Source organism: Diceros bicornis, chromosome 6, assembly GCF_020826845.1.
Source record: "Diceros bicornis minor isolate mBicDic1 chromosome 6, mDicBic1.mat.cur, whole genome shotgun sequence".
Classification (NCBI taxonomy): Eukaryota; Metazoa; Chordata; class Mammalia; order Perissodactyla; family Rhinocerotidae; genus Diceros; species Diceros bicornis.
The window spans coordinates 39,117,411-39,141,586 of NC_080745.1; the positions used below are offsets into that span (position 1 = coordinate 39,117,411).

At 34.9% G+C, this 24,176-nt stretch overlaps 1 protein-coding gene across 1 annotated transcript in view; it reads left to right on the plus strand.

The window, feature by feature from the left end:
* Positions 1-24,176, plus strand: part of CTNNA3 (catenin alpha 3) — a 1,506,614-nt gene that overhangs the window by 962,606 nt on the left and 519,832 nt on the right. Inside the window, 1 exon segment of the mRNA XM_058544370.1 lies at positions 20,582-20,738. Within this exon segment, the coding sequence (XP_058400353.1) occupies positions 20,582-20,738 (157 nt within the window).

Sequence of the window (24,176 nt, forward strand, 5' to 3'; positions counted from 1 at the left end):
AAAGAAAATATCCTACCCATTCATCTCTAATATTTATTCTCAATATTTAAGATTCATATCTACACGCATTTTGTCAAGTTACTGTGAGAGAGGTTTACACCATAGTATGATTAATTACAGGAACAACAGTCTTCATCTTTTATGCTTTCTAACTAGAAGATAGTACCTTGTTACATAAATCTTTTCCCAAACTAGTGGAAGGGCGATAGAACACTGTTGGTTGGTTTGGTCCTCGACAAATTTAAAATAATGCAAAGCACACAAGATATATTCTCTCTTTACGTGAAATGCAAGAAGGTTCTTAATATTACTTAACAATATAGAATGAGATATTTTACTAAACTTTCTTCTGATAGCTTTGTGTTTACTAGGCTGTGGACTTGAGATAAAAGCAAAACAAAACACAATTATCCCACAGATATAAATTGAGTGTTGATTTCATTTTTCCTGAGGTGATGGCTTATTCACTCACATGACATGGTAGTAAAAGTTTAGTGTATGGAATATTCAAGAGATTAATTAGTTTTGACCTAGAATGTATTACTAAAAATAAGGTATGAATTTCTTATATTTTCTACAAAAGCAATCCCAATTTACATTTATTAAAATGCTCGTCTGGCTTGGTTTTTGAGTTTCATACTCACAAAATCACTGAAATAGAAAATGGACCAAAGTGACATTTGCAGTCTCAGCAACTCAAAGTTTGCTTGTAATGATTAGTTATCCTTTCCCACACTCCTGAGATAGGGTCTTCTCCAGCTTTAGAAAATGTTCAAAATCAAGTCTTCAGTAAAGATCTCCTGCATGTATTAGAGGAGAAAGGATTTTGTAGGTTGATAAGCTGCATGACACAAAGAGGGAGAGGGAAATTTGCTAGCAGGCTGGCCATTTACTGGGAAGCTGGCCATCCTGTATCTGTCAAAGTTAGCACATTAAAATATTTAATACAAAAGGGGACATTATAGCTGATGAAACCTTGGGTCGCTTCTCTGTGTGAAGTAAATCCTAAAATACTGTTACATCTTCTGCATTAATCTGTTTCAAGGGCTGAAGCAGTAAATAAAGTTACTGATGGAGGTGGCAAATAGAATAGGTTGTGTATTTATACGACTCAAAAGCAGATAGAATAAAATTAAAATGCTGCAGAACAAATATATATATCAAAAAGCTTAGGTAAATTCTGAAGAAGGATAATTCAGAAATTTTCATAAATTCTTGTATTTCACAACAGGAAAAGAAACTTTTTTAATCCCCTCATTATTGTGAATCAGATGTTGTTACATGCTACTCACAGCTTCCCTCATAATTGAAATGAGCTTGAAAGAAACAGAGATGCTGAAAGGAAAGATTTTGGATAGCTCTAATAGAGCCTTATCCCCCCCAATCTTTAGAAATGTAATTCATGTTTTTTTAAACAAACAAAAATAAGTTAAAAAATAGAAATCTCTTGTAATTCCTCTACCAGAAATAATGAAGAGAATACTTTGGTGTACATCCTTTTAAATTTTTCAATGATTGGTAGATATTTTTATACATAAAACCAAATTGTATCACACTTGTATTTTTAACCTTTTCTTTCGCTTTAAATGCCTTGAACCCCTTTCCATGATGCTAAATCTTGTTCTGCAATGAAATTTGTCGTGGCTGCATAGTATTTCATTAAAGAGCTGTATTATAATTTACTTAATCTCCATTTTGGTCATTTATTAGGTACTATTTATTTATTAAACACTGTTGTGATGTCTTTAAGTTAAATTTCAATGTACATCTTTGATTATTTCATTAAAAGGAATTTATAAAATGAATTTCTATTTCAAAGTGTGCACATTTAAAATTTTTAAATATACATTGCAAAATACTTTTTACACATAAACGTAGTCTTAAACAAGTCTTTAGCAGCCGTTTGATAATATGCGTCGCTTAAATGTTATAAAGTTAGAATCCACTGATTAGCAAGGGAAAGAATAAAGACACCTCTCCCCTGGAGTAAACACATGTTTTACAATGTAATAGTTCATCCATTAAATGAAAAAAAAAAATCTTGGCTTTGTAGAAGTCAAGACCACTTTAAAGTCTTAGTATCACAGAATACTTAAGGAAAAACGTTGTGGAGAAAAGACTGGACAACTTCTATAGAAGAACTTTTTGCTTAATAATATGTCAAAATTTTTTCATGGGTTAATAAAAGATTGAGTGAGAGGTGCATTCATTATAGAAACAGTTTTTATAGTGAATGGAAGTAGCTTAGATGCAGGGAACAAATTTAAAGCTAATGAAAACTTGATAGAAAAAAATTTTTTATTGGGATTCTAATACACTAATATTTTTGCAAGTGATCCAGAAGTGGAAGTACAGAAAGAAAACACCAAGAAGATGCCAAATTGATGTGATTAAATTTGAGGAATTATTTACAGTTCTGAGAGATTGAGCAGAAATGAAAGAGATCAGATTCTTTTGCTATAAATAGATTTAAGAGGAAATAATTGAAGCCACCCCTGAACGAAGATGAAATTTGGGCAGGGAATAATAACAAAGAAGAGGAAACTGAGTGTCACTGTAGATTGAAATCACTGGATTGATTTTTTAGAAAATGGGTTAAAAAATGTTGGTAATTATTAAGGTTTGTTTGAGAGGAAAAAGCCCAGATAATGTTAGCATATGTCATAAATATTGCATGTAGATCTAGTTGCTATAGTTTGATTTTTTTAAAAAGTTGGAAAAGACCCAGGTAAAATTAAGGAAAATTATCAGTTAGAAGAATTTGTATATGAGGACCATCCATTTAAAAAGATAAAGTCTGAGAGGGAATAATTTCATATAGTTTTGAAAGGCATAAAAAGGTGAACACAGACTATCAATTCATAGACTAGAAGTATGAATGCAGCATTTTGTCAATCAGCCCCCACCTAGATCCAGCTCTTCCAAATTCCAGGAAACCTTGTACTAGGTGGTTGTCTCTGTATTGTTTTTTTAAGAATTGTTTTAAAAGGAAAACAAACCTAAAGATACTGCTGCTTATTCTCACCTACAGTAGTTTATGTGAGAAATGGCTCCACCTCATTTCTGCTATTTAGAACACCTGTGCTAAGGACTTGCAATTTGGGTCTGGGCCCAGAAATCATTTTTATTTTTTCTGTCCGAAGTAATAGATACGTGTGGCATGTCTCTCTCAATCAGTGGTCAGTGATCCTCTCCTGTATTGTATCTCAGTTTCTGCTGATCTCAAAGATGACCATCTAGCTTTCTGGGATGTGATCTTTTCTAAACCGGAAACTACCAAGGTGAATTTCATGAACTCCAAATAACCCTTATTTCAAGTGAGACCATTCCACACGTACCAGCCACCTAGTCATTTTGTTGTGATGCTATTATTCACGGACAGAAATTTAATATTATTTATACAAGTACCTCACATTTAAGTTTTCTATGTAAATGTCCTGTCATCTCATATAGATCATACATTCTATTTCAGGGATCATAGCTTGTATTTATAGCCCCAGTATTTAAAATAGTTAGATATTTAATCCCTACTTTTGTTATTGATATTTGTGATGATAGTGGTTCTCTTTTTGTGTGATGATAAATAAAAATAAAAGAAGGGCAGCTTTCTAAGGTGAGGGAAAAATGGATTAATCCATATTCTGAGTTAGTAAGGAAGGGAAGGAAACATTTATTAAACATCAATGAGGAATTATTATAGGTACTTTACCTAAGTAATTTTAATCCTTTAGATTAGTTCTTTTAAATATTTAATGTGCCTGTGAATAACCTGGGGATCTTATTAAAATGCAGATTCTGATTCAGTAGGTCTGGGATGGGCCCTGAGGTCCTGCATGTCTCACAAGCTCCCAGGTGATGCTGTTGGTGCTAGTCAGCCTATGACACTTTGAGCAACAAGGTTTTATACAACTCTATGAAGTCATATAATTATGATGACAGCACCGATGACAATAACAGTAGTAGTTTAACATACACCATCTTACTGGAATGAAAGTTCTATAAGGTTGGTAAAATAGATCTAGTAAGTGAACAAATAAAACTGATAAGTTAAGGAATAATAAACTAATAGGGCACGGAAAAAAAAAACCCCACCATAATGAAAATGGGTTAAACCTGAAGAGTAAAGTGTATTAACTATCTCTAAAAATGCTCCTTTCCTAGTCAGCTAAACACTAGCTAGAATGGATTTTGTTTACATTAAGGCAATATTGTAACAGGAGACATTTATCTTTTCTTTAAATCCACAGCACTTCCCATCAACAGGATGCTTAAAATCAACAATTTTCTTCGTGCTTTTGGTGGTTCGTCTATTCAGTGCCATATGCAAGTGACCTTTTCCTAATAATTTAAAATGTTCATCAGTAGATCTCAAATGCCTGATTCAGTAGCATCATGTGTCTGCTCTAGAAGCAGTGAGGCTGAACTGTTGGAAAATCAAGCACTTTCCTTTTAGTTTCCTTTGATTTAGCACTTTTCTTTTGGTTGCAACACTGTCCCATTCTTAAAATTTGCCACAGGAAGGGCTGCTCAAGCTCAAAGGCAATAGGTCCAAAGTCACTAAATATAACAGTCCCAAACACAGCAGATTCACAAGCACTAAACTCTGGAAACGTATCTTCCCCAGAAATAGCAAATCTGTCTCTGCTAAGTCCAATGAGTCCAATTACCCTAATATTTCTAAGGCCACTACCCCGAAATGCCAGAATAAGGGCTTCTGCTGACTTGTATGACAAAGATTTTCTTTGGTTACTCATCTGAAGACTGCCCTAGTCTGCTCTTTTATACAGATAAATTAAATAAAAGGGAGGGAAAAAATAAAAATGGTGTGTCTCTAAAGGGTAGCCAGTGAGGAATTGATTATCCTGAGGCAGTGGGACCATGTGTGTGCTCCTACCCTTAGGGGATAGTCTGTAAGAAAGAGTGTGTTTTCTAACGTTAAGAAAATATGTATAATTCACTTGCTGAAAGGGTGGTTATTACTCCATGTGGTGGTGGATGGGGCGGGGGATGGGAGAGGCAGTGAGTGGATTTGGGATATGCCCTAAGGAATGACTTATGTCTTTTGTACTTTCAGTACAGCAAAAGGATCTTAGAGAAAGACCTAAGAAGGTGGTGTTCCATTTTTTTTTTCTGCTTTAAGGAAAATATTAACCCTTTTTGCTGATTTTAATAACATCGTTGAAAAGACCCCATTCTTAAAGCACTATGAAAAGGGAAATGAATGGGGCCACAAAAGTTTGCCTTGAGTTTATCTTTCATAAACATAGATAAACTAAGTGGAGGATTAATTTCAGTGGAGGATTTTCCAAAGTTAATGAATAAAGTCACTCTATGGACTGGGATCTGTGTTATTGCCCATCATGCATTCAATCCTGAACCTTGAATGTAAGTGAACTCCATACCCTCTGGTCTTTGTGAGTGTGATCCCAATCCTAGTCTCCCTTACTGTTGTTGATTGTTAGTTCCTAAGATTTGTTTAAGGATCAGCTTTTGTACAGGAACTGATTGCTACATTTTCTCATATGTTGTGAACTAGTTTTTATAACCACTTTTCGAACTGAAGAAATCATTCAGATTATTTGGAAAGTGGAAACAATTTCTATAAAAGAAAAAAATCTGACATACAACTAAATGAGCCACCCATCGTTTAATATTTCATATGTCTTTTTTTTTTGGTAAAAATTGTGTTCCACATAAAATGTTTTGCTTCTAATTTAATCTTGGGCTTTTGCAACTTATAATTTTGCTCCCCGAAACCATATCTTCTGTATTCTTCATTTCCATCACTGGAACCATGAATTGAGTAACTGAAGCTAGAGACATGGGGACTATCCTTGACTCCTTAATTCTCATCCTTCCCATTCGACTGGTCATAGTTCCGTGAATTCTGCATGTTATTTATCCCTTGAATATTGCTTTCGCTGCAGTTATAGCCTCAGCTGACTATGAAGAAATGTAGACCTCTCTCTTCCATCCCTCACCACAGGGGCTGAAAACGAAACTAGAAAATCAAAGGAAACATAATGTCTTTTGTGTCATCATGGAAATTATGCTTGGCCTGCATTATGGAGAGCGTCCAGTTCTTCCTAATCCATTATGTAAAATGACATTAGCTCTTCAAATAGACCCTGCCAGCTGCTGAAGGCCATTGTAGGTTTGTCACCTATATTTCCCCAGAGAGAATTCCCTCCTATTCACGGCTTTGTGTCCTACTACTCAATCTAATTTTTATAGTCCAACTCCCAGGAAGCAGTAGTACTTTATTCCTGAGTTCTATACATAGCCCAGTGTGTTCAAGTCTGTAATTAAAAACCCCAGCCTTATTTATCTTTTACTATGCATGTTATGGCTCAAGCCTGCAGAGCACAGAATAAGTAGCACTTTAAAATTCAGAATTTCAGGTCTACATTCAACAAAGAGGGGCTATTTTCCAGTGTAGAGTATCATTATATCTTCCTAGCGTAATACCTGTCTATCCACTAACTCATTTGTAACTGAGAATTCAGACTGTTTGTTTGTTTTCCTTAAGAAGCATGCTCACAAAGAGAGTTTTCCTGAATGTAGGCCATGGCTTCTTTAACATACGATTATTACAATAAGTAGTGCATCGCTGTGGTGCTTTGCATGCACCAGTGAGGATGCTTCAGCAATTAAGGACTCCAGGTCCTAGAGAGTGAAATAAACATCCAGAACTTCTACAGCCTATTGTAACCAAGAAGTAGTATTCTCCAATGTAGTTGTCAATGTTATTTATTTATTTATTTATTTATTTATTTATTTATTTATTTATTTGTGAGGAGATCAGTCCCTGTGCTAACATCTACCAATCCGCCTCTTTTTTTGCTGAGGAAGACTGGCCCTGGGCTAACATCGGTGCCCATCTTCCTCCACTTTATATGGGACGCTGCCACAGCATGGCTTGCCAAGCAGTGCGTCGGTGTGCACCCGGGATCCGAACTGGTGAACTCCCGGCCACTGCAGTGGAGCATGCGCACTTAACCACTTGCGCCATGGGGCTGGCCCCTGTAGTTGTCAATTTTAAACAATAATGTTCATAATTATTTGATTGGGAAACATGATTATTTTTACTTCCATTTCCAGAATGAAAATGACATTCTCCTCAACTCTAACTCTTAATAACTTAAAAGAATCAGGAAAATTTTTTTGGTATAATAATACTCTAAGGTTGTATACTTCATTTATGTTTTCAAATCACTCCCACTGTACTTTACTATTCAGTTCTAATAATTCTGTAGGCTAGATATATTCCAAATTTGACAGATTAAGGAAACGAGATACAAAGATTGAGTTGCCCAAACTGTAGATAAAGCTTCTAATTTGAGAAAGGCAACACTACTTCATTCGCAGGGAATTTTGTTTCTCACTCTCTCTCAATAGGTCTGTGTGTGTGTGTGTGTGTGTGTGTGTGTGAGTGTGTATATATGTATATGTGTATGTGTATATATTTAAATTTATATATATTTAAATATGTAAATATATATGTATAAAGATAGAAGATTTTTATAAAATACTAGCTGAGAAAAATTCAACAACATTCTCTTTTATTGGTAGCATCCGACTATTTTTTAATACTTCATTTTTACTTTTCCATGTATAGATTCATAATAAAAGTCTTTGGTTTTATTGTCTCAGGGCAATGTGAATAGATTATAGAACTCTCTCCTACTTATCCTAAACATGTGGTAAAATTGCCACAGTATTTCTAAATGCACTTTCCAGCTTGAATTCATTCTTATTTTTCTGTTATGACCTCTAGCTGACAAAGTCACATAATTAAAATCTGAAAAACTGGCAAAATGGCAAATCTTTGAGTAGGGCAATTCAATGGCGAAAATGCCATTTTAATGTTTACCTTTCTCTAACTCTGGTCTCTCTCTTGAATTGAACATTGGGTATATAAATAGGAAAAGCCTGGTGATCCAGTCCATTGGCAGCTGTTTCTCAGCTTGGAACAGCCCTTGAAATATCTTAGTATGGAGATTTGATCAACACTTTGTCTGTTGAATACAAATCTTATCAGTGCCCTTATTTTTTTCTATGACTCCAGTGTCCAGTTATAAATAAAACAATATGGATGTATTTTCATCATCTTAGATACTAATATAAGAGTTCCTTGTAGGAATGGACTTGTTCACTTGGGAAAAAGTTTTAATAAATATGTAGGCCTGTCAAGTAGAAGGTACCTTAGACTGGATCCTCAGTTATATGGGAAGGGGATTTTACTCGATGCTCTTTGCACACCCTGGGGAAATGACATTAAAATCCCTACTTTTCAGTAAAATGAGAGATGGGGAGCCTATATTTATCAAATGAACTCAATGTTCACTCTAATGAGCATCCCATTACATAGTGAGATAAGTACTCAAAAGGAAAGGGACGTTGTTTTATGAGAGTATATCATCAAGGAACCTGACCTAGATTTGATAAAGCTTCCCCGAGGAAGTGATGCTTGATGTGAGCTCTACTAGATGAATCAGAGTTACCTGGAAAGAGGTAGATCTATACAGAAGGAGCAGCATAGATGAATGCCCCCTGGCAAGGAAGAAAAGTAGAAAGTTAGGAGGATTGATGGTAAATGATCTAGAGAGATAAACAGGTGTCCAATACTTCAGGGCTTTAGGCCAAATTAAGAACTTTTGAATTTATCCTAAGATAAACAGTGAAATGGGAGCTTCATGAGATTTGTTACTTGGAAATATCAATTTATAGAGAATGGCTAGAAGCAGGGTTAAAGCTACAATTATCCCATTGGGAAATAACGGTAACATAGAGTAGGGTCGTGGCAGTGGACATAATAAGTCAAAGTACTATGTCAAGGATATTAAACAAATCTCCCTTCTAGGAACCCATTAGAGGGAGAGAGAAAAAGTGAGCACAAAATCGGTGAGAAAGGGAGACAGAGCAAGTCATCCTTGACTATTTCAATCCAATTTATACCCTATATCGTATACATGTATCTTCTTAACACATCGTGAAAGTTCAGGGGAAATATTGCTTATATGATCTGGATTTTATATACTTGTTAGCCTTTATTGAATATTTGTGCATGACTTTTCTCTCTTAACACTCTTAAAACAAAATATTTTCTGAGTTGTCCTGTCTAATGTTTTCTACCTTAGATAAATAGTAGGTACATAGCAAATATTCTTTGACAATTAAAAAAGTTAAATCTCCTAATGTTATATGAAGTCTTTCTAGTTCATGGTTTTAGATAAAACCAAATTAAATCTTCAGAAATTCCAAATATATGGAGAAAAATCTAATCCCAAGCATTCAGACATTGCAAATATATACGTTAGTTTTCTTTTTAACTTTTGCCAACCTCTTATAAAACACATTTTGGCAATTAATGAATAGCTTGCATTTTGCCTTTATGTTTATATGGAATTGGATAGTGCGTTAAAAGGAACTTTGTAGATGTTTCTGACATAAAATTTCTTTCTATAAAAAAGGGGATTTATTAGTTTGGCAAAGACATCAAATTCATTTTTAATTCCTCCACTTGAACCCAAATGGTTTGGATAGTAGAAATTTCTTTTACTCCAAATTCTAAACTTATTAAATCCCTGAGTGGCAGATGATAATGAATCCAAAAATCTCTGTTGTTTCTGCTTTTTCATCATTGGAAATTAAAGTATTTTTCATTACCTTATGTTGTAATCTACATTATTGATTTCAGAATTTTTTAAGGCAAATTTTCTCTTTAGTTTTATGTTATAGGTAAGTCACAAAACTATAGTATTTCTGTAGACTCAATTTTCTTTAAATTCATTTTTATTTAACCAAGGCACATTTTTATAATTAACATATCAAAATAATTGTTGAGCCTATCAAAATTGTAAAATCTGTGTGTACTTGTGTTTGTATACATAGTGTTTAAATTCACGAAGTATTCTTTGTATTTTTTTCTCAAACTATCTGCATGGTTTCATAAAATGTCCAACTCTGTGCTAGGTGAATATTAGTTGTTTTATTTAGCTAATCTAATTAAATTCTGCCAAAGACCTTTGTAATAAGCCTTTTTATAACCATTACAGATAAGGAAATTGAGGTTCAGAGAGTGAATAATTTGTGTAAAATCACACAAAACTAATAACTAATGGAGCTGGATTAAAATGTGGGAACCTCACCCTAAATTTCATTTTCATTTGTCTACAAAACCTAATTATTGGTGATTTTGTTCTATTCTGCCAAACAATTCACTTGATATTCTTTTCCTTGCTCATTTACTTATTTGATTTAATAGGTTGTCCTGTCTTAGTAATTAGTATAGAAGACAGGAAAATAAAGAGTTTGATTTTCATGTGAAATTATTGCCTTTTACAGACCTTCTGGGGATCATTATTTTTCCTGTTTATTACATTTTCCATAACCTAAATAGTCCTAGGTTGAATTTTTCTCCTTTCCTCTGGCAGTACAGATTAAGAGATAAGAAAACTCATACTAGACTATATAAAAGAAATATATAAAAAGAAAGCCATATACTCCCAGAAATCAGCTTTGCCCACTTCCCTTTTCAAAAATTGCTTTTAACCCCTAGAGAAGGTTATTTTGGTTTCTTTTATGAGTATCCAAAAGCGAGTTAAAGCCTCTTGAGAAGTTTTAGTGTGAGTAATCCTATCATGCAGGGATCATCCCTTCATGGAGTAACCAGATTACAATGTTGTGAAGCTCAAGTTGAATGCAGTCTAATTAATTGTCTCTAAACCTGTGGGAGTCCATGACGAGTTATGTCTCCTCACCACCACCCTCTCCCCAGCCCCGAAATGCCTTTGCCATTTAACTAAAGATATGACTAGGGAGATTCATGATGACAAATATTGCATGGCTTACTTTTAAAATGCAAGGATAATTTCCATAAATAAAGTAAGAGAGAAGACAAAAAAGAAAAAGTTATCAAAACTAAGTAAATGTGGAAAAACCAGCATAGAAAGTGGGAAACGTTTGGTAGTAGAACACTAAGCAACTAAGAAAAGGATGCACAGAATTGAAGCATTGACTTTGGTGTCATTAGCATGGTTGCTACAATTCCAAAATTATTATGATGTTACCAATTTAAATAGATGTCATATGAATTCCCCTCACACACTAGCTTAGATGTATTTGAGGTATCATATATCTAGTTATTTTAATTTTCTCTACATGCCATGACACTGAGGTAATCAGACCTATAAGTACTTACACATAACTCATCTTTTTAATCCACAAAATGCTTTTGTTATATTAACTGAGGTTTTTAAGATTATTTGTATCAATGCCAATATTGAAATATCTCTGAGGAAAAATTGTTACATAGATTTATTTTCACTTTTTAGGTAATCGTTTTCAGAAATTTTCAGAGAAGAAGTATATACATCAGATGATAGCATTAAATCTGTATGTTCATATCTGAAGGAACCTGAGAGAGATCAGCTAACTCAAACACTGCCCCCTACTCCTACCCCAGTGCACACATACCTATAGCTTCTGGGAAAATGAGTGCTAGGAGAGTTAATATGACTCTTCTGTAGACATACAATCAGTTTGAAGGAAAGTAAAACTCTGACTTAAGCCCCTTGCTTTCCAATCTAGAGTTTCTTCTATAACTGTGCACAAATTATTCAATCTCTTTGTACCTCCATGGTCTCACCAGTAAAATGGGAATGCTAGTAGGGTCTTCCTCATTGGATTAAAAACATTATTGCAAATCAAGTGTTTAGAAATCATGCCTGGAATGTTGGAGGCTCTCAGTAGTGTTAGTCCTATGATTACTACACTATTTTTCCATTTGCAACCAAATTTTAGAAATAAAAAGGAATCCTTTAAAAAAATTTATCACACCAAAGGAAAGGGTGGAGGGAAAGGAGTTGCTTGTCTCCACAAAGGATTAAATAATGTAGAATATTAAAAAAGGCTTCTTTATCTGGCATTGCTATTTTCCCTAAGGAAGCAAAGTCAACACCTTGTTATCAAGACAGAATTCAGATGAAATATTGCAGTGGAATCTGTGTTCCTTTTATCATTTCAGGCGATAGGTAGCTTTTTATGAAAAATACAATTTGGCTCTGGTGGACCAAGCTGTGTGAAGCCTGAAGCTCATACACTTGTAAAGCCCTTCTTTAAGAAAAAGGGAGTGTTTATTTAGAACGCGAACATAAATGACAACTGGTTACTCATTTTAAAATGTTGACAAATACCAAAATATCACAAAATCCAGAAAAATGATATAATATTTATATTATTATCTGCCAGATGTATATCCATGAACACTTTTTCTTTCTTTTCTTTTCTTTCCCTTACCTTTTCTTATCCTTTCTCTCTGCTTGCTTGCTTGCTCTCTTTCTCTTTCTTTCTTTCTTTCTTTCTTTCTTTCTTTCTTTCTTTCTTTCTTTCTTTCTTTCTTTCTGTCTTTCTGTCTTTCTGTCTTTCTGTCTTTCTTTCTTTCGCACACTGTTGATCACCTCTTAAACAACAATAATTTATTTTGTAATATCACTTTCTGTAGAGAAACTAGGAAGACGATTCAGTCTTTGTCTTTATATAGTTTGTCTAAGAAGGTTTGAGGAAAGGGGGGCATGCAATTAGGGGTGACAAATGTTCTCTCACGATATGATGTCAGTACCACAGGTATGAGGGTAGTAAAGGACATATAAGGAAGTGACTGCAAACCTCTTAAAATTAGCTCACTAAACCCAAACTAAATGTATACCCAACTCAACTTCCCTTAGCTGGATCCCAAAATACTTGTGGCAAATTTTACTAGAACAAATGACCATGTTAACACATTTCTGGGGGCTCTCTGGGAGTCTTAGATGGGGCCTCTAAGTGAGAGGTCCTGAACTATAAACTTCTGATAACTGGAGGGAAACAAAGAAAACTTTGAGACATCTGAAAATCCTAAATATTCTGAATCTACTTTACATGTTTGAGAGTTTCTCAAGGCAAATAAGAGCAGGATGTAATAAAAATACCCTATCTGATGTAACATAAAAAATGGCGGTGGGGAGGGGGGTGCTTAGTGTAAGGCATGCTGACGTCTTGGCCACATATATAAGTAGAAATGGTAGGGAGCCTGAAGAAGGTAGAATGGGACCTGGTGAAACTAAAGTGGCTAGTTCCAGGGGTGCCAGATAACCCAATGCACAAAGTCTCATAGGAGCTAGTTTGAACAGGCTCTGTGAAGAAGAGAAATGAAAATTAGTCAGAAAGAGAGTTAACATCAAACACAGCCTTCCTCAGTAAGCATGTGTAGGGAATGTAGTAGGGATAGCAGAAGCCAGATACAAAGAGGAAGGGGCTGACGAGAGCTCTCAGCAGGTCCTTGGGGTGCCGTGTTCTATTCCTATAACCTCACTCAACTCCTTTGCCCTTCTAACTTGCCTGACAAAATCTAACTCAAAAAAACCCTTTTTCTTTAGGCACCCAAATGGAAAAGAAGTAAAATTATCACTGTTCACAGATGACAAGATCTTATATTTAGAAAACTCTAAAGGTTACACACACACACACACACAAACTGTTAGAGCGAATAAATGAAGTTGGCAAAATTGCAGGATAGCAACTCAATGCACAAAACTCAGTTGTGTTTCTATACACTAACAATGAGCAATCTGAAAAGGAAATTAAGAGAACAGTTCCACTTAAAATAGCATCATAAAGAATAAAATGCTTAGAGATAAACTTAACCAAGGAGAAGAATGACTTATGCACTGATACAAACATTGCTAAAAGATATTAAAGATGACTTAAATAAATGGAAAGACTTTCCATGTTCATGAATTCTAAGACTTAATAACAGTAAGATGGCAATACTACCTAAAGCAGATTCAATGCAACCCTATCAAAATCCCAACAATAATTTTGCAGATATGGGACAAATACATCCTAAAATTCATATGGAATCTCAAGGGACTTTAAATAGCTAAAACAATCTTGAAAAAGAAAGACAAAGTTGGAGGACTCACACTTCCTAATTTCAAAAATTATTACAAAATATATTAATGAAATCAATATGCTACTGGCATAAAAACAGACTTGTAGACTTGTAGACCAATGGGATAGAATAGATAGCCCAGAAATAAATCTTTGCAAATACGGTCAAATGATTTTCAACAGGGGTGACAAGACCTTTCAATGGGTAAAGGACAGTCTTTTCAACAAATGGTACTGGGAAAACTGGATATCCACATGCAAGATAATCAAGTTGCACCCTTACCTTGCACCATATACAAAAATTAACTCCAAATGGATCTAAGGCCTAAACATAACAGCTAAAACTACAGAATTCTTAGAAGAACACACAGAGGAAAAGCTTCATGATATTAAATTTGGCAATAACTTTTTGCATATGACATCAAAAGCACAGGAAACAAAAGAAAAAAACAGGTCATTTGGACTTTATTAAATGAAAACCTTTTGTGCATCAGAAGACACTACCAAGGGAGTGAAAAGGCAACCCACACACAGAGTGGGAGAAAATATTTGCAAATTATATGTCTGATAAGAGATTCATATCCAAAAAATATGAAGAATTTCTAAAACTCAACAACAAAAAAACAAACAATCCAATTAAAAATGAGCAAATGTTTTCAATAGACATTTCTCCAAAGAAGACATACAAATGGCCAATGAGCACATGAAAAGATGCTCAGCATCACTAATCATTAGGGAAATACAAATCAAAACCACAATGAGATACCACTTCACACCCATTAGGATGGATATTATCAAAAAAACAGAAAATAAGTATTCACAAAGATGTGGAGAAATTGGAACCTTTGTGCGTTGCTGGTGGGAATTTAAAATGGTGCAGCCACTGTGGAAAACAATATGGTATTCCCTCAAAAAATTGAATTTAGAATTACATATGTCCCAGCAATTTCATTTCTGGGCGTATACCCAAAACATTTGACAGCCAGGACGCAACCAGATATTTGTACACCGATGTTCATAACAGCATTATTCACAATAGCCGAAAGTTGAAAACAACCCAAATGTCCATTGACAGATCAATGATTAAGCAAAATATGATATGTACATATAGTGGAAAATATTCAGCCTTAAAAAGGAATGAAATTTTGACACATGCTACAAGATGGATTAACCTTGAAGACAGTATTCCACGTGAAAAAGCAAGACACAAAAGATCAAATACTGTATGATTTCATTTCTATGAGGTATATAGAATAGTCTATTCATAGAGACAGAAGGTGGAATAGTGGTTACTGGGGCTGGAGGGAGGAGAAAATGGGAAGTTATTGTTTAATGGGTAGAGAGTTTCATTTGAGGAAGGTGGAAGTTTTGGAGATGAATAGTGATAATGGTTGTATAATAATGTAAATGTATTTCATGACACAGGATTTTAAACTTATAAATGGTCAAAATGGTCAAATTTATGTTACATGTGTTTTAACACACACACACACAACGTTTTTTTTTCCATGCCAGGCATAGTAATGTGTTCTTCAGTGAGGCCCCTTTGGTTTTAAGGATCATAGACTCACTCATGGAGTCATAAATTGTAATAGGACTACTGCAGGAGATAGTACGGTATGGCAGTTAAGAGCATGAACTTGGGTCAGATCGACAATTCTTCCTCTTAATAACTGGATGATCTTGTCTGAAAAATGGGGAAAATGATAGCACCTACCTCATAAAGTTATTGTAAAAATTAGATGGGTTAATAGAAAGTGCTTGGAATGGTGTCTGGCACGAAGTATGGAATTTGAGTGTTGATATTTATTATTATTGTCATTGTTATTTTTTCTGTGGACTTTTAATTCAAAATAGGATGCTCTCAAAAAGTCAACTCCCAGCTCTTTTTTGTTTTTTAAGTATTGTTTTCTCCCTGTTTGTGCTTTTGATTCTCTTTACATATTTTCTCCATTCTTCTCTTTCAATCCACTGGCTTATTTTACTCTATACTCTGTTTCTTTTTTATTTTTTATCTGGTAACTTCAGTCTACTCACAGTTTCTTCTTCCTTTCAAATCTGGCTTACTCTAGTTCCCTCAGGATCTTAGCTCCAATAGCCCCCTCTGTTCTGATTTTACTAGATGGCTTCTCTAAATATATATTTTCAGCTTTAGTTTCCATTGCTAACTAACTATTTCTCCATCAGTTCTAGTTCAAATTTTCAAGAGAAACTTGAACAGCTCAACCTTTTACATCATGTCTTGACCAATCACTGGCCAGCCTACAGATTGGCTATCCTCATATTGGGTGCTAGCCTATGACCTAAACAGTGTTGAAGAGGAAGAAAATGATACCAAACTAGGCTCCCGATGGCAATCCTCTCAGAGTGGACTATGAGTAGAATAGTGTCTTTTAGGAACAGTTAATGAATATAGCAGTAACTATGATTAACATACTTAGTATACCAAGAAGCAATGATGTGTAAGACATAGTGCCTCCTACGAAGAGGGTCGTATGGAGCAGACATGTATAAACAATCATGCAGTATGATTAAGTACTATTTAGTTATATGGACAAAGTATTTTTATAACACAGAAGGACAATTCAGTTTCCTGGGTATAGGGGATGGGACGGGTTTCACAGTATGCAGGTAACATTTCAACAGGTTTGTTAAAGATAAGAAATGTTTGCTCAGATGGACCAGAGCAGGAAAGGAATGGAACAAGGGCATTAGGGCAGATTCAGTTGTAAAAATAAAGTCATAGTGGTATAAAGATACATGGTATGGTCAGGAAATGGAGCTGAAGACAGTATGGCCGGAACCCAGGCTGTAATGAGGGTGTTATTACAGCACAGTACACTGTAGGTAAGGGCCAGCTGTGGAGGTTTATAGACTGAATCAGTGAAAAGAATTTGGATTCAATCTTTAGTCAACTAGGATTCTATCAAAGGTTTTCAGCAAGGCAGGGACACGATCACTTCTGCATTTGAAAAAGAAATGTGTTTATAGTAAGCAGAATGGCTTAGAGTAAACAGGGACTAAAATTAGGAAACTATTTGGAAGGCTATTAAAATAGTCTTGTTAAGATATGATGAGGTCTTGAAGTTCAAGAGACTGTTTTAGAGGTGAACTGACTGACTAGATGATTTACAGGATCAAGGGTGATTCTGACATATATATATCTCAACCATAATCTAAAGAAAAATGCCTCAGAAAGCAGCATAATTCATTTCAGTCATCTTTAGTTATGCATGAAGAGGATTTAAGAATGGTCTTTTTTACCCCCTCTAGATATACAGCTGAAATGCTAGGAGTGTGATGTTGGGACGAAGATTTCTTCTGCCTTAAGAGGGTTAGCACATCTGAATTTTGTCTGCTTTTAGATTTAAGCTAAATATCAAGAGAGTCAAGTAGGATGAAGTTTTCTCATAGTGCACAGTGTTGAATCAGAGAAATTAGATCAGCAGCAGAACTGAAAATGTGCTTACAAAATATAACCTGCCTTATATTTCTGACTCTATATCCCCACTGAGGGTTCTGCACCAGTACTTTAAAAGTATGGCTTTCTGTGAAGGCATAATTCCAGCACAACCACATGTGTGCGCAGTTGTCCAATTGCAGGGACAATGAAACACCAGAGACCTGAGCCTTCTCAGTGTACACAAACGTACCCTGTAAGTTAATAAGTTAATAAAACTCTAAAACGGAAGTCAACAGATACTGCACAGTAGTTATTTCTAAAAGTAGTGTTTCCTTAAAATTTAATGGATTCCTCTTTCATAAAAAATAAATAAGAGAATATCAACATAATATTTTCAAGCAACTAATTTCTCCCCACCTCTACCTTCAATAAAGTGGTGAAAGTCACTTAGGTATGGTGCAGGCTTTAGGTTACTGAATAGAAAAAAGTTCTTTTGATTGTTGCCGTTATGTTTTGGCAAAATTTGAATCCTTTGTCCAACATTCTGCTGCACCAATGACTCTTGTTTTCCAGTTTAAAAACCCTTTTTAGTCCTCATTATTCTTGACTCTCCTACAGCATTTGACCTTTTGAAAAGGTTTTCTTCCTCATCTTAACTTGTTAATATCTTAGTTTTCTACCTCCTTCTTGATGATTCCTTCTCTCATCTTTATCACTTCCACTTTATCCTTTCCTTGTATGTGTTAGTACTTTCCAAAGGTGTGTTCTCCTTCCTCTTCCCATTGTCTTCTTTGATTTTCTTCCAACTCTATTAGTCTCTCCTCTGTGCTGAATATTCCCCAGGAGTTGGGTTAGGCTCTATCTCGCTTCTAGGACATTGCACATGTTACTGCCTCTTCCTAAAACAATATCATCTTATACTAATTTCTACTTATTTTTCAGATTTCAGTCCTTCGTGACATCTTTCCCTATGGAGCTGGGTACCTCTCCTGTATGTTATAGGGCATCTTGTGCTTACCCTTACAATAGCTCCCACCTTATCGCACTTATATATTGCAGTGGTTCTCACAGTGGGAGCCCCAGACTAGTAGCATCACTATTACCTAGGAACTTGTTAGAAACGCAAATTCTCAGGCTCCAAAGCACATCAATTGAATGAGAAACTCTAGGAAGTGGCTCAGAAATCTGTGTTTTAACACGTCCTCCAGGTGATTCTGATACAGGCTAAAGTCTGAGAATCGCTGCTATGTTGCAATTGCCTGGCTTTTGGCTGATTCCCTTACTAGATTATGGGCTGTTTTAGAAACTACAGTGGAATCTTTTTCATTGTGATGTCATTAGTTAGTATTCAGTGTAGAATCTGATACATTGTTGCCGTACAGCACTAATTTCTTTCAACGCATGAACAATAAATGGGTAAATGAATGGCAACTTTTTTAATGAGCTCCAATTCCATATCACTGATTGGTCACTATGTAATTTGTATGGAAACCCAACAGTCACTTCAAATTCAACCTCCTTAATAGGAAAGTTGACATCTAATACTCTTCATCAACGCTATCCTTCAAAACTATTGCCCAAGTCTGCTTTTACAACCCTGACTGACTTTTTAACTCTCTGGCCTCTCCTTTTCTGTCAATACTATGATCATGTTCCCCACTACTCCTGGAAAAACGTTAGTAATCATCTTTCTTTGAAGAATAACTTCATTTATTCTGACTATATAACTAAAACGTATTCACCATAGAAAATCTGAAAAATTCAGTTACACACAAAAAATAAAATAAAAAGCACTGGAAATTCCACCACTCTGAGAGAATCATTGTTAATTGTTGCATGTATTCATCTAACTTTTATTTCTAGCATGTTTGCTAGAAATGACATTCTATGAAGCATAATGTTTTATAATCTACTGTTATTGCACTGTTGTGGTGTATTTCCATGTCCTTAAATATTGTTTTCCACAGACTTGTTAATTGCTGCGTATTTTTGGCAATAGTTGACCTATCTTCATCCTCCTTTAATTAATTGAAAGTCTCATCAAAACCTTTTCATTACCTCCACCATTGTAGTCCAGGCTCTTTCTTACTCCTGTAACCTTTATTGCAGTAGCCTCCTATGCCAAATTAATTTTTTTAAAGTGTAGTTCTGAGCAAATTGCTCAAAAGTCAAAATGACTCTACAGTGCCTACCAAATAAGGCCCCAGTCTTGAGCAGGGCAGTCAAGGACTCCTGCTGGTCCGCTTTGCATACCCAGGCTCTAGGTGAGACTGCTCACTATTTTCACAGCCTTTCCCCTATTTTCTCACCTTTTGAATCTTGCTGCCTCTCTGTCCCAGAATTCTCTCCCACCAGTGATTTTACTCAAATGTTCGCTTCAACGCAAGGCTTTCCTAAAATTACAAACATCCTATCCTCACCACCACTCCACTCCTTATCCTTTTCTGCTTTATTTTTTCTCCTTAGTTCTTATAACCATCTAACAGACTAAATGTTTTACTTATTTAACTTGCTAATTGCCTGTCTCCCCTAACTGGAATATAAGCTCCATGAAAACAATGATTTTTGCCTGTGTTTTGTTCATCACCATATCCCTAAAACCTAGAACAGTGCTTAATACATAAAAGACACTCAGAATACATTTGAAATATTGAATGAATGAGTGCACAAACAAATAGATAAATTAATAAATAATGAATTTCTACTGGTGGAATTCTACCAGTCCGCAAGGAAGTCAAAGATCTTATTCCAGTGATTTGCATGTAGTGGGCATTCACTATCTGGTTGTGCAATGTGGATCCAAATGACCAGTTAAAATGTTAGTCTTCCTTAAAGCCTGTCCTTAGAATTTCTGCTAAAATGACCTCTCTGCTCTCCAAAGACTATTGACCATTATTTGTAGTTATGGCATGTATTGCATACTGAATTGAGTCACAGTTATAGGTTGCCCTTCCCATTGAGTAATATACAAGCTCCCTAAAGGGAGATACCAATTATCTTTATATTTCTTGCACCTCTTAGTGCATTGACACTCAAGAAATAGTCCTAAAATTAAATTATTGCCAAAAATAAAATTAAATAATTACCAAAAGCAAAGAGGAAGTTACACATGAAGGCATTTTACCATTTCCTTATTTTTAAAGATGAACGTATCTAATTTTTTTTTTTTAAAAAGAATACCTGTCATCTCCACAATGGTAACTATTTCCAAGGAAATCACTATGTGAACATTCTACATCTTTACAGATTATAAATGCTGCACTTGCTTTGGCTGCAAGACCCAAAAGTCAAGTCGTCAAAAAAACCATGGAAATGTACAAGCGCACGTGGGAGAATCATATTCATGTCCTCACTGAAGCTGTAGATGACATTACAAGCATTGATGACTTCCTTGCTGTATCTGGTATGTTTTTGATTTTTTGATTTATATGTTTGCTCTTGTAAATTTTCTGAAACAGGATAATACTGAATATAATTAATTTTATGCAATATAATGAAACTTTTTTAAATGATAGTCTTTCTAGAAGCAAAGTGCTGCTGCATATGATTTACTCTAAGATAATGAGCTTCATGCCTTGTAATCCTTACAACTCAATAATTTATATTGTATCTCTAAAAGAAACTCTCCTTCATGGGCAAAGAATAATTGAAAACAGTAGCTGGAAATCTTAGACATTTCCTGGCTTTTCAAATAAATCATCATTTTTCCCCCTTTAATATATTTATATCTTCTGATTTCCCTGCACTTCTTTTTCCAACTGATTTTCTCTACTCAGAAAAAAAGTATATATTAATGCAAGACTCTTCATTGATTTGAGATACAATATGTATTTCAACTATTAGCATATGTATTTGAATATTAGTCATCTAAAGAACCAAATAAACAGGTCTAAACATCTAACTACATCAGTAACAGGCGGGCTTGAGAGTCCATGTCAAGCGCAGATGATTCTCTCATCACAGATTAGAACACCATCCTGCAGGATTGTAAATCACTCTCGTGAAGCCGAATCCTCAGAAGCATAACTCAAGTTTTCCTTATAATGTTGTAATGAAAAAGAACTAAATACTTTTTAATCTTTTTTATTCTCATAGAAATTAAGCCTCTCCTTAAAATAAATTACATACTTTTTCCTTTTTTTTTGAAAGATCAATTTTCTTGGAATGTGATAATATTCTTTTTTATAAAATCCAAATTCCCATGAATTTCTAACGTCATTTTATCTTTTTAAAGCTCCCTGATATATTTTGTTTAACCTGTTAAATACATTACTTTCATATATGTATACGTTCTCATCCTGAACAACAGTTCCAGAAAACTAGTGTATTTTCAGGATACATTAATAAAAAGAAAATTGTGCTAATTATTTTAAAATTACTTTATTTCTGTAGAGCTAAAAACTGAAAATAGTAAAAAATATATGGGAGAAAAGATTAACATGCCTTGATCCCACTATTCAGAAATAACAACCACTGATATCTGATTTACTTCCATCCAGCATTTATATATATATAAATTTATGTTTTAAAATAACTATATCATTATATATATATATAAATATAGATTATTTGCCTTTTTACGTGTGATATTTGGCTGAATTTTCCCACATCACTATATAGTCTTCAAAAAAATCATTTATTTATCTGTTCTCTTTTTGTTAGTAATTTTAACTATTATACACAATGCTATGTTAAGCATATTTTTTCTATTTGCTGTCTTCTTAGTATAGATTTTGTGATGTGACTCCAATCAACATTTTATTTTGGGGCAGTCTTTTGTAATTTAATTGTTAAATGCTAGGTTCTGTTTTTTACTTGGTTCTTTGGTTATAATACAAAGAAACACGCTTACCCTACTCGATGTAAAGGCAGTTTATTATAGGTGTACTGATGGCACAATAGCGGGAATCAACTGGACACACAGGAACAGGAACCATAATTGGCCAGGCTTTCCTTGCATGATTAGAGCGGTGAGAGGCCTGGAATCTAAGCAACTCTGTGGGTCCTCAGAACAGGAGCCCATGGTTTTTCTTTCAGTGCTGGATTAACCTGACCCAGCAACCTTCTAAGTCTACTGCTTTCTATGAACAACTTTAGCACTTCGGAATGTTTTACCTGCATATAACAGAAAACTTATATGAAAGTTGCTTAAATAACAAAAACATTTAATTATGTCATGTAACTAGATGTTTAGGATAGTTGATTGTAGACTTACTAGCCCTAGCATACCAGAGGACTTGGATAGGAAGAGTTCAGGTGTGTGGGGAGGAGTATCTTATCACTAACATTGTTTTGACTTGTCAGTACAGGGTAATAATAAAAAGTGGATTAATATTTAATGTGTTTCATTATTGTTTTTAAATTCTTTGTGACAATGCACTCCATTATTTTCTATACCCAGGGTGGACTGTTCCTACTTTCCTGCCCTTTGGATGCTCTAGTTGGTAGTGGTTTAAGGTTATTAATGACCTGTGTAAGGATTTCTGGATTCTATTGACCTTCCCTCATGGTTGCATCTCAAAGCATTACATCTCAAAACATTACATGATACTGCCTAAAGCAGGAATACAAAGGGCCTTGTTGGCTTTAACTTATCAAGGAGGAAATCTTTCTCAGATGCCTTCCATCAGACTTTCTCCTACTTGTCAGGTCAGAACTTGGTCCTATACCTACTCTTGGACCAATCGCTGGCAAAAGGAAATGGGATTTCCATGATGGGCTTAGAGTGCTGATAAATGGTTAACAAATGACTGAGGGCTAGGTGGAGTGGTAGTTCTAATTTGTAACACTTGCCGATTTCTGTGGCATAAATACTCCCACATTGGCAGGTTTCAAACTACCAATGTGATGTCACTGAACTCTGAATTGGGAAGGGGTGCATAAAAACGGCTCTTGTGAGCTGGTATAAACAGACTGAGGGACACAAGTGGGCTTAGACCAATCATAATTCAACCTTTCTGACTATTCACTTAATATACAAACAAAATCAGAGGTTTTATCAGCAGAAAAAAAACAGGAACAAGATAGAGAACAAAATATGTTTGCCCTCAAAACTGAGTGGCATCCACTGCTTTCTCAGGTTTCTGTGTCTTCAGAAACTTACCTTGTACTAGTCAAGAGCTCCAGTACCATGAGCTCCAGTGATGTTTATTGTGATATCATAACTTTTTAACATCTGTTCCCACAGATAATGGCATCTTCTCTCGGGATCTTCCCAGTTACATAAATGAGAAAGAATCCAGCTGGCCCTATACATCTTTTTGGTATCAGGCTAGAAGTCCTAAGTCCAAGATCATAGGCCAACCAATGGATGGGGTTACCTTTTTTCAGATGGCTAATCACGGTTCAAATAGCTGTGGTGGCGGTTGTCACAACCTTACAGCTTTTGCCTGGACAGATTTTCTTAGAAAAAGTTGCAGATGTGATTAACAGTGAACAACTTCTCTGATACTACTTTGTAATGATCTTTTAGAATATGTTGTTTGTATTCACAGACTTCTGGTTCCTCTGTTTGCCAGGTTGAACAACTGGCATGTTAGTTCATAGGATATCTGAGTTGTAAATTACCTAGAGATAATATGTTTTCAAAATTTTTATAAACATTTCATCTCTTTCTTGGGCATTTTTTCAGTAGTTGATAGCAATACTCAATTATTTTTCTCTTTTTATAACAATAAAGAATGGGAGTCCTGAAAAGATTCCTACTTTCTCCTGAGTCAGTTGTAAAAATTTGTGGATTCTCAGAACATCAGCTGTCCACATTAAAATATAAACAAAAATTAAAGCCTAAAATCAGTGAGGATGCTTGTACTTTATTATTTTATTGTCATTAGCAAATGTA